Below are 12119 nucleotides of genomic sequence, written 5' to 3' on the forward strand. Positions count from 1 at the left end.
CGGTCGTGTCGAAACAATCTGAAAGAAAATTGAAAAGAAAGGGGAAAAAAAGCTGTTGCGTGGTGGCTCTGCTGCTCCAGTTGCAGGAAAATTGCACAAAGTTGCTAGAAAACGGTGCCCAAATCACCCAAAACTTGTGCAATAAGCTAGCCGTTTAGACGTTACAGATCAGGTGAGTGGAGTTTGCGGGAAATGTTTGGTTTTTGGTCGAGATTTCGTGTTTTTTAAAGTTTACCCTCTTCGGAATGGGTGTGTTCCGTGGTGGGAGATTGACGACGCCATTTTGATTTTATGGACTGAAATTTTCACTGGTTGCTGTAGTGTTTTTGAAAATTTAAGATTTTATGTTGTTTTGTGTATCTTTGAACAATTTTGGCTGAATTCCAATTTGAAATCGAAAATTTTCTTATCAGCTAAGTACGTTGAATGTTAAACAACAATTAATTCTTCAAACAATGGCCTTGAACGCAATTTTCCAAAACGCCAATGAGAGTGATTACGTAGCACCACCCCCAACAAATGAGAGACGCAATTTTCCAATGAAGACCACTCTCCCCCTTCTCAACAGAAACCCTCGACAGGCTAAGAATGGCACGCTACCGCGAGTGGGACCTGGCCTGCAAGGTGTACGTCGGCAACCTGGGCTCGTCCGCGTCCAAGCACGAGATCGAGAGTGCCTTCGGCAAGTACGGCCCGCTGCGCAACGTCTGGGTCGCCCGGAACCCGCCCGGTTTCGCGTTCGTCGAGTTCGAGGACAAACGGGACGCCGAGGACGCGTGCCGCTCGCTGGACGGACAGTGAGTTGAAGCTTGCGTGGTGCATTCGAAGGTGGACTTTAAAAATGAACTTGTTTGTTTCTGCAGGCGATGCTGCGGAACGCGCATCCGGGTTGAAATGTCCTCGGGAAGGACCCGGCGGGATGACCGCAGCCGGCGGCCACGGCGCTCGTACAGGTAATTTTGGCGGTTGAGTTTGCGTTTGGGATTAGGACGTGGAAACGAATCTCCTAGAAATGTTTGAAAAGCCGTGATTCACCTTGGAATCGGCTGGAACTGATTTCCGGGACTAGAAATCACTCGTCTAACATTGCGCGACGTCGTCTGGAGCTTTCGACTGATTCGGTCGGCGGAACTCGGGATGGTGTCTAGTGCGTACCGTTCGTAATAGATCAGTATCGTGGGAGTTGAAGTTCACTTCTGTGTTGGGGAAGCGCACGTTTGGCCTTTACAGTTCTGGAATTATGATGAAAATTGAATTGAATTGCCACTGCTGATAATTTAAAACAGTTAAGCTCGTTTTTTACAAGGTTGTTAACGATAAAATTTTCGAGATACGATAACAATATTTCTATTGATTTTGTTATTTGGATAATTATATCGGCGAAAAAAAAAAAACTGAAATTTTAACAAAAAACCGCATTTTTTTCGTAAAATACATTTATTTAATTTTTTGTAAAAAACTCAAACTGTAAAAAAATAAGATTTTCTTTGAATTGATCGAATTTTAATAAAATAGTTTTTTTATAATGGTATTTTGTGATTATTTGAGTATTAAAAAAATCTTTCATTAAGTGAAATTACATGCAAAATTTCGCTTCATTTGATAACTCATGCTGCGAATTGTAAAGATTTAAGTGCTTTTGAAAAATACGACAAATTGTCAAAATGTCGCTTTGCTCAGTATTCATATTGCGAATTATGAAAATTTTAGAAATATTTTATGAAAATTTTAGTATTTTATAACAAAGTATCATATAAAAAAAATGAAACACGAGAAGTGAATTTTGAAGTAGTTGTTAAAAATAACGTCCTGAACACGGGAAAAATGAAAATTCTTGGAAAAAATATTAGCTGTGGAGGCTTAAATTGAAAACATAAATTCTTCCATTTTTTTTTCTAAATTGTTCCATTCTAAAGATTACAATTTTTAAAATTCAAAAATTCTAAGATTATGAAATTCTAAAATTCTAAGATGTAAAAATTCTTTTATTCTAAAATTTTAAATTTCTTAATTTCTAAAATTTTACAATTCTCGAATTCTAAGATCTTAAAATAAGAAAAAAAATCTGAAATATTTTTTCTAATTTAAAAATTATAACCTATTAGAATTTTAGAATTTCATAATCTTCGAATCTTACAATTTAAAAAATTGTAATTATTAGAATCTAAAAGATTCTAAAAATTACAATTTTGGAAAATTTTAAAATTCAAATCTTTTGAAATTCTAAAATTCTAATACGTTATAATTTTTAAATTCTTTAATTTTTAAATTCTTTAATTTTTAAATTCTTTCTTTCCCAAAATTCAGAAAAAATAAAATAAATTTTGTTTCTAAATTTTAAGAATCCAATTTTAAAAATTCAAAAATTTAAAGATTATGAAATTATAAAATTATAATATGTTAAAATTCCTAAGATCCTGAATTTTAAATTCCTAAATTCAAAAAAATTACAATTCCAAAATTCTAAGATCCTAGAATACAAAAAAATAAAATTCGGAATTTTTTTTCTGAATTTATAGATTCTAAAAATAACAGTTTTTAAAAATTCTAAAATTCAAAGATTATGAAATTCTAAAATTCAAAAAAATAATAATTCTGAAATATTTTTTCTAAAGTTTTAGATTCTAAAATAAACAATTTTTCAAATTCTTAAATTCAAAGATTATTTAATTCTAAAATTCAAATACGTTAAAATTCTTAAATTATTTAATTTTTAAATTCTTTACTGCTTGAATTCTTTAATTCTTATTTCTTTAATTATTTGAATCTTTAATTCTTTAGTTCTAACATTTTTTAAATTGTTCAAATCTTTTAATTTCTGAATTCTTAAAATTTAAAATGCCACCATTTTCGAAGTCATTTTTTAGGTTAGATAATTTAAACTTCGGAAATGAAATTTCTTAAGGAATGAAACTTTAGCCAGGATGATCAAGTTATAACTGTGTTTAATTTCATAGAATTTTTAGATTTTCGAATTTTAAAATCTAATCTTACTAAAATTTTAGATTTAGGTTTATTTTTGAGTTTGAATTTTTGAAATTCATTTTTATTTATTAGATTTCTGAATCTTTAATCTTCATTTGTTTTGGTCGAAATTATTGATATGATTTCCCCTCGAGTTAAGCGTGCGCAGAAATTTCTTTTTGTGTGTTACGTAATAAAAGAACATTCCGTTGTCTTGTTTGAGAAGTTGAGCTCAAATATGATGCCAAAAATCTAAAAAAAAACATAACTTTATATTTCAAACCTAAGTTTCAAACTTTTGAAGCAGAAATTGTATCACAAAATTATTGAAACATTGCTACAGTTGTGCCAACCTACAAGATATCAACGAATTTATATTTTTTATGTAAGTTTTAGTCTTTTCAGATGTGTGGTATCGAATATCCGAATTTTGAAAATATTTTGAAACCCTTTAACATTAAAAAAAATGTCATGTTCTAAATATTTTAAAAATAAATCTTACAATTTTTTATTTGAGAAAAATTAAATTTTGAGAATTTTTTTTGTTGCACCCCAATGCACTCAATTTTTTTGAGTGGTATGGACAAAAAATACAATGATACCCATTTCACAATGTTTTGCATTTTCGAGTTAAAATTCAATTTCTGAGAGAATTGCTAGATTTTAAACAAAAAGTACAAAATATTCAAACCGCGATACGATCTATTACGACGAATTCTGCATGTGAGTTGTACCTTTTCTTTCTCCTCTATCTTGCATGTATATAGTACGATGCTTTGAATGACGACAGTAAAACCAACCATCTCTTTGCTCTCTGACTCTCGAGTCCATTCGAGTGCGGTTTCCAATCTCGGATGTTTGACTCAATCCATCCATCTCTCGAAAATACTGTATAAATCATTCCAATGTTTGTGAAACAAAAAAAATGCGATCTTTTTAACCAACGGTGATCAACCAAATTTCAGGGCAAGCTCTTCTATGATACTCTGCGTCAGCAACTTCCGCCACAGATCTTCATATAACCAACCTTCTACTAGTAGCTCTACTACTATTAAGCATAGCGCGTCCATCAAATCCACCAACAAACCACACATCTACTCAGTCCTCCATCTTCCAAAAAAAAATCTACTACTACTGCCAACATAATTTGCGAAACGCGCGCACAACAAAATAAAACTTGAGTGCCAAGAAACCGCGCACGAGCGAAGATTTACGCCGCGGCAACACGTGCGTCATCAGCTCCTCGTCAGCACTGCGCATCGAAATTCGACGAGTTCGCCGAAGATGCCATCAACTACTGCTGTCTGCTGCTGCTGCTGCCGCTGAAAACAAGCCCCATCACACGACCACCCTACGGGAGACACTCGCATCTCGGTTACGTTGGTTACGACCTTCGAGGCTTGCTCTCAACTGCAGCAACAACAACAACAACAACGCCACCATCGCTCAACTTGTGTGCAACTTGATCCTTCGACACCATCGGCGATCTTCTGTTTCTTCTCCCGAACAACCACCACCACCACCAACCACCAAATCATCAACCACCACCTCTACTTACAACTCTACCTGCCCGAATCGACCGTCGTCGTCTTGTTCTTCTCTTCTGCAACCTCAACGAAAAAAAAAAAAAACGCTGTTAGCTCACGCCCACCACGCCCGTTTGCTGCGCTATTGTTGATGTTGTTGCCGCTTCTAGAAAAAATGAAACCCAAATGTGTGTGTGTGTGTGCGTAGTAGTGCCGCAATGCTAATCAACCGATCAACAACAATCAGCAATTTAGTGCGTGCGCATCAACTACTCGACTCAACTCGGCTCGTCTCGTCTGCCCTTCTTCAGTCACCACAACTACCACCAACCACCACCACCACACCACCATCCTAGCTTTTTTAGAGTGTTTAAAAAAAACACACACAAACAGAACCCTTGGAAAAGGTAGGATGAAATCCTTGTATTTTTGTGAATCGTGCGATTTAAGCTAATCTTGTTTTTTATATACATTTTTTTTTTCTTCGTTCATGTAACCTCTCGATCTCTGCGTGTTCTTATTTGCCGTGTTTTTTTCACGCGCCTTCCCTGTTTTTCCATTGTCACATGTTGTACTTGTGTCCGTTTTTTAAATCATTTTTGAAACACACTCCAATAATTGTCCTTTCAGATCCCCTCCCGACTGAAACAAACAGCACACGTCAACTCGATACTGTTACTCTCTCCAAACTTAATCCTAACAGCTCTGTGGTTGCGGTGTCAATCCAAAATTTTGGCGTGACATTTTAGGTACTTGAATCTTACGTCCCAAGTCGAGATGGCGACTACAACGCAACAGTTTTCTGAAAGTGAAAGTGGTGCTGAAAGTAAAATTGTGGTCTGGTTCTCTTGAAGATTTTCCTTTTCTTTTGCTGTGAACAAAAATATGAATGAAATCGCCCCAAATGGCTCAGAAAAAAAAAGTTTTATGAAGAATAACCCTTTCTTACAATTTCGTGGGTCTTAAAAAATGCTTTTGAATAATTTCGTAATATTGTATACAAATTTCAATTAAATTAGTTAAAAGCATATAACTAAAAAACATTCATTTGTTTCCAGAACCAGAAACAAAATCAGCAAGATAAATTTCAACAAAATTAACAAAATGATTTTCTTAGAACATTCTAAATTTTAAAAACATTAGATTTTTTAAAAAAAAGGTCATGCGCTAATGAACATTTCAAAATAAAATGCGTATATCAGGAATTTATAAATATTAATATTCAATAAAATGTGCAAATTCAGTTAAAAATTTTATTAATAAAAAAAGTGTAGTTTTGTTTGTCAATAAAAAGAAATCAATTCAAAAATTAATAGATCTAAATAAAACGTAAAATCTATACAAATACAAACAATTTGACAAAAAGTTATAAAATTTCTAAAAAAAAATTATAAAATTTCAAGATTTCTATATTTAGATATTAAAAAAACTAAAATATCTGTTAAACAAGCCTCCGGCTGGAAAACTACAAAAAAAGAATTAAAAAAATTAAAATATTTAAAAATTTAAACATTTCAAACTAAAAGAATTTATGAAAAGGAAAGATTCAAAAAATTTAAAATATTAGAATGCCCTTATTTTTATTTGAATATGTTGTTAACAATTTACATTTTTGACAGATAGGAATTTGATAATTTAAAAATCATAAGTTCTAATTATAAGACTGGTACAAATATTAATAAAAGTTTTTGTCAATTCTACAAATAAACAAAACATAAAAAATTAATAGACTGTTTTTAATTTAAAAAAAATCAATATCAAACATTCTAGATCAAGAATTTTGCCCCCCTCCTTTCAAGATTAGTTCGAAAAATAAGTGGGCAAAAAAAAAATTTTTTTCATTAAACTGGATTTTTTATTTTTTTCTTAAAACTGGAAAACTTCAATGGAAATAGAAGTCTAATCAGCTCAAAACAATCTAAAACGCTTTTTTCAGCATTGATAACCATACTTAGCTTATTTGGGCTTGTTAAGAAATATTTTGTACTTTTATGAAATCACAATGTTTAGCACCGCAAAAACTCAAAAATTTTAAATAGAAGAGGTTAAAAAATTTGATATTTAAATATTTTATAATTGCCTTATTTAAAAAATAGGAACATACAAATAAAATAAATCTCAAAATTAAGAATTTAATTTTGTTTAATGTATTATTTAAAATCACGAAAGTTTTTTATTTATTTTTCTCAAAATTTGGGTCTCTTACCTAATAGCCCACGATTCTTTGAAATTTCTGAAAATAAAATTCTCACGAGCAACAGTATCGGGGTGCGCATCGCTTCGGTGTCCATTCCCCAACCCAAAATCCTCCGCGTAGTTCTAGTCCATCCCATCACCACGAGACATCTCAAAGGCTCCGCGCAGCTCTCCTCCAACGACAATCAACCATCAACAAAATGCAGCACAGCGCTCGATTCGTGGCATCATCGTCTACTTCATCAAATTTCGGCATCGTTCATCCATCACATTAAACACACACCACCAAAAAATGAAATCAACAACAACAACATCACATCCCCGCGAGAAACAGGACTGATCGACCTGCACATCTACCTCTACAAAACTTCTTCTTGTACCAACAATCAACATCTATCATCGGTTATCTAACCCAACCCAAAATTAAACTTCTGAGCATCGAGAGAGCCACCCCCCCCTCAGACTCATCGATTCTTCAGCGCGTCGAGCCAACGTCAACAACGGCAGCCACATGCGCTGTAACTTTACACTTCCCACCAATACACAAACAAGCCCGCGCGCGGAGAACCATCCAGCGCATACTTCTACTACTAACACCATTCCGTCTGTGTGTGCGCCGTGTGTGTGTTTTAATAGAGCTACTCCAACAATCAAAAATAGAAATCAACACACGACCACACCCTCAACCCAGCCAACAACCAAACAACAACAACATTGTTGCAGTCGCAGCCCCGCGCACAACTCCGCAACCGTATGGCAAAGTTACAAACCTCATCGTGTTCCTCGTTTTTCTTCTTCCTCTCTTCTTGTTCTTCCATTCGGATACCCCCGGGGGACAGATCTCGTTCGCCACGCCGCTCCAGGACCCGGTCCCCGAGCCGTGACCGCGATCGCGATCGTCGCAGCCGCAGCCGCAGTGGATCGCGGGACCGCCGTTAAACGGATCGGATTACCTTTTTACATAACGAAAAATATGTATAACACAAACACAGCAAGAATAAAACATCAACATTTTAAGAGCAGATTCGTAAAACCACATGTAAAAGTTCAAAACATTACACAACACACATGTAACATGGAGAAAAAGCAAAAACAAAAAAAAAGTTAGAGTTGTGCACTTTGTGAAAGAAATATTGAATTAGGCGAGTATTGTTTCTTTATTTTGGGACTTGTAATCGGACACACCCTCCCCCAAGTTTTGCACACATAAACACACATTTATTAGTAGATTGTAAGGTAGCCCACAAACCCCGCCCGCCCGCCCGCAATATAGAACATGTGATGGCTTTCCAAATCCTGAATTTTGAAGAAAGAAAACAAAAACTCGGAAAGTCAATCGGTGTAGATGCATTTCTTATAAACGATCCAAAATCTTCTACATACTTGAGCAGATTGGAATTACGGTAGGGACATGTAATTTTGAAAGCAGTGAGAAACGATTGAGTAGAGTCGGAACGGAACCCACACAAAACACATACAAAAGAAAAAAAAACACACACACACTTCTTTACCCAGAAGGAAACGTAAACGTATTTTTAGTTCTTTTTTCTAGTTATTACAAAATAAAGTGAGATATATAACGTATATTAACTGAAACGTCCAAAATGATACACATCACTAAATATAATCACACGCCCTCCTGCTTCCCCTCCTAGAGCGTATCGTTCGGCTGGATCTCGTCGTCGGTGTTGTTGTAGGCCGGTTCCATTACGTTCGCCCGGGCCGCATTGTTGATGTCGTCCATGTCTTCGTCGTCCTCGTCCGAGTTGTCCGAGTCGTCGCTTTCGTCGTTGGCTGGGAATGACATAAAAATACAAAAAAAATGTAAATAAAGTATTTTGGGTCCCCCTGCGCCCTCCTCAGGTCGCTATATCTTTTTCATGAAGGCGCAGTACAAATCGGCAACTTGGCAAATTTGCAAAATGCAAAGTTTCTCTTGGGCCCTGCTGAGGGTGCCAAATGGTTTAAGGAGGGTTACAAGAGTTTTTTTTTAACTTTTTAGTCGACGACTAACCTACAGCTCAGCCCTGGTCTCTGTAACACCCAGCGATCAAGTGACAGTCAGGAAAAACAAGATCAAGGCATAGGTAAATACTCAGAAGGCTTTTTTTTTTGAATGGCCTGCCTACAATCGCTTAAATTAGAAAAAAAAGTGCGTAGCGCAGGAATCTCAATCCATGAAAAAGGAACTGATATTCTAAAATGGAAAGGTAAGCAAATTAGGAACCGCAAAACGGGGTGACTATGATAGGATTGGATTTTTCCGCAAAATGAGTAGAAATTAAATACGTAGGGAATGCTATGGAATCTTACCGATCATGGTAGAGAAGAGATCAAAGTACTTCAAGAAGTTTTCAAAATTTTTTGAAAAGTTTGAATAGTTAGTTAGCTATAATTAAGAAAATGTTGGTGAATAGAAATATTTAAATATTTCCAAGTGTTATGATTTTCAATGAACATAATTTCGAATCGAAAAAGGAAATGCTTTTTCAAAAATACAAAAATATATTTTTATATGATATACAATATACAAACATTCAATATTACGCCCATTTGAAATATTAGTCTTGATTTTAAATTTTTGAAAATATTTTTTTCGAAAAGATCGGAAAATTTCACAAATGTTTCATGTTTTAACATTGTAAATCGGACCTATAGTTGCTGAGATATCGACATTAGAAAATGTTGTGTTGTTTGGGTGAGACTTAAAAAACATCAATTTTCCTGTTTTTTAGCCTTTGCATAGCAATATCTCAGCAACTATGGGTCGCATCAACAAAGTTCAATAAAGCAAAATATAGAGAATTTTCTCAGCTTTTCAAAAATATTTTTTTCAAAGGTGGGCAAACATGGGCACTAATTATAAAAAAATGAAAAACTGCGACAATTTTCAAAAAAGTTACCTAAAAATGGCTATAACTTGAAAACGGTGCACTTTATCAAAAATTCACTGAAGTACTTTTTGATTGCAAATTCGATTTTACATCGAAAAATGAAGTTGAAAAATTTTTGCGACCGATATTTCGATTTTTTGAAAAAATCAGTATTGATTCAAAAAATCATAACTCGGTCAAAGATTTTTTGCCCATTCTGGAAATTTCTGAAAAGTTGGCATTTTATGTCCTCTAAAACATATCAAAAAATAAAAAAAATTAAAAATAGTGTTTTTTTGCAAATCAAGTTTTAGTGACAAAAAGTTAAATTAAAAATCACCAAAATTTTTTTACCGTGTATCATTTTTTTTTCAGTGTAGTCCATATCCATACCTACAACTTTGCCGAAGACACCAATTCGATCAAAAAATTCTTTCAAAAGATACAGATTTTTGAATTTTCATACATCATTTTTGTATGAACAGCTGCCAAATTTGTATGGAAAATTATATGGACAAACTAATGATGCAAAATGGCTTCTTTGGACATACCGATGGCACCAAAAAAATTTCAGCCGGATTAAAAAATACAAAAATTTAAGAAAAAAGACCGATTCCGTAGAGAACTGCTCAAATAGAAAAATGTAATTGTTCTATACATTTTAGTGAATAACTTGTTGGCGATAGCCGGCCTCAACGAGGGGAAAAATGGCAACATCTTCTGGAAGTTTGATTTGTAGATTGGCCGATTCACTTTGGAATTGTTTCGCACAAAATTTGTTGGCTTTTGCTTTCTTGACTGGTTCCTTACTACTTTGCCAAGAAATTGATCAACTGAATTTCGTAAACACTATTAGTTACTTAGCAGCAAGATCCGTCCGAGTAAACTGTCGTCCTTAAGGACAGGGGGAAATGTCCACGTCTAAAATATTACAAAGAAGTCGGTAGTTGTTAGCTTTGTTAGCTCGTCTTTCTCTTTCAGTATGTCGGCTCAGAAATAGGATGCTTGTCTTGCTTGTGTTTCAGAATACAGTAAAAACCACCATACGTCAGATAATTTGACACCCTAATGACCCCACAACGAAGAAGAACTGTAAAGTTTTTCCTCGTCGAGATGGATCACAAACGGTCTTAGACGTCAACTGACACCGCAAAGGAAAAAAAGCCTTTCCTCAGTAAGGTGAGGAAGACATAAACTCACCATCCTCATCCTCCGAGTCAATATTGTCGGTGTGTTCGTTCACATTCTTCCCAATCGGAACCAGGTTGGCGCCGATTTGCGAGATCCGATTCAACTGCAATGCATCCAAAAGTTATCATTCCAGTTCACACCAAACGAAAAGCAAGGTCCCCGCGTTACCCATTCCTGGTGCTCCTGCTCCATCGCGTTCACTTCCGCGTCCTCGTCACAGCACTCGTCCGCCGCGAACCACAAATTGTTGGCGATGGCCGGCCTCAACGAGGGGAAAAATGGCAACATTTTCCAGGATTTTTATTGAAACTTCACTTCGGAGCCGTTTCGCACGAAAATTTGTTGTTAGCAAACAACATCAACTTCTGTCAAAAACTGTGGAGTAAGTGTTGAAAAGGACGAAGCAAGATATTGTGGCAAGAAAAAATAATTTTCAGATATCACAAATATGATTAATATGTTGTTTTTTTAATATCCCTGACTCAAGGCGATATTAAAAACGCCCAAAAAGTAAAAACTGAAAATTTGGTTTATTGGACATTTTCAAAAAAAAAAAACTCAAGAAAATTTCAATTAAAACGAAAAAAGTTATTAATTTAATTTCAACATAAAATTACTAAAAAAAAAAGTTGCTCCTTTTTCAAATGTAGCTCAATAAATCTGCAGACTGACAGAGGATCATTCATCAATGACGCAGTTACAGCGGAACAGAGGGAAAATGAAACCACTCTGCACGCCATCTTTTGGCCGGGTGCTGAGGTGCACGCCAGACCCTAACCAAAGATCCTGATTTTTTTTTTATTCATAAATTATTTTTATTAGGTCCTTTAAGGTACTGCGACCAGGTTAGGACTGAGGATTGGTTTGAAAACAAATATATAATAATAACAAAAACAACTCTTTATAATCCGTACTTGGAGATCATGTAACTGACGAGCGTTACTTGGTCCAAGCGGGTCTTGCAGGTCTTGAACCTGCCGATGTACTCGGAGAAAATGCCCCACAACTCTGCCGAACTGTAGAGCACCTCCCCGGCTTCCTCCACCATGGCTCCACCGCCTCGGGAGCCACCTTGGCTGCTTCCTGCGGGTCGAGAGCGATCCTTCGCTTTTCCGTCCGGAACTGCGCCCGGCAGCGGAGGGAACTCCGCCGGCGTAAACGCCGGAACTGCTTGACTCTGCTTCTCCGCCTTCCTTGCCGGCGGTTTCGGTTTCGACGCCTGCTGGCGCCCCCGGATGAAGTCCGCACGCTTGGGGCAGCTGCGGTCCGTGGCTTCGTGGGCTCCAGAGCAGTTGGCACACCGCTTCGGCGCTGCTGCTTGGACTTTGCACTCGTCCGTCCGTCGTTCGGCCGCTTGTTCCGGTAGGCC

At 36.0% G+C, this 12119-nt stretch overlaps 2 protein-coding genes across 4 annotated transcripts; one reads left to right on the forward strand and one right to left on the reverse strand.

Annotated features, from left to right (window-relative positions):
* Positions 1-13: 13 nt before the first annotated feature.
* On the forward strand, positions 14-8270 carry LOC6034092 (RNA-binding protein 1). 3 transcript variants are annotated; one of them, XR_005278256.1, is made up of 5 exons: positions 14-172; positions 569-797; positions 864-953; positions 3930-4897; positions 7526-8270. XR_005278256.1 is itself a non-coding variant. In XM_038260262.1 (4 exons), exons 2-4 carry the CDS (start codon positions 589-591, stop codon positions 7623-7625), a joined length of 399 nt encoding a protein of 132 aa, XP_038116190.1. In that variant the 5' UTR covers positions 14-172; positions 569-588; the 3' UTR covers positions 7626-8270. The 3 variants fall into 3 exon arrangements, 1 of the variants encoding a protein (XP_038116190.1); XR_005278255.1 differs by lacking the exon at positions 7526-8270 and adding an exon at positions 5121-5390; XM_038260262.1 differs by lacking the exon at positions 3930-4897.
* Positions 8255-11134, reverse strand: LOC6034091 (anaphase-promoting complex subunit 15). Its single transcript, XM_001844407.2, has 3 exons — positions 10919-11134; positions 10760-10853; positions 8255-8480 (listed from the first exon to the last, which is right to left on the reverse strand). The coding sequence occupies exons 1-3, from the start codon at positions 11036-11038 to the stop codon at positions 8338-8340; spliced, it is 357 nt and encodes a 118-aa protein (XP_001844459.1). The 5' UTR covers positions 11039-11134; the 3' UTR covers positions 8255-8337.
* Positions 11135-12119: the final 985 nt, after the last annotated feature.

The sequence above is a fragment of the Culex quinquefasciatus genome, chromosome 3 (genome assembly GCF_015732765.1).
Source record: "Culex quinquefasciatus strain JHB chromosome 3, VPISU_Cqui_1.0_pri_paternal, whole genome shotgun sequence".
In the NCBI taxonomy this organism is placed as follows: domain Eukaryota; kingdom Metazoa; phylum Arthropoda; class Insecta; order Diptera; family Culicidae; genus Culex; species Culex quinquefasciatus.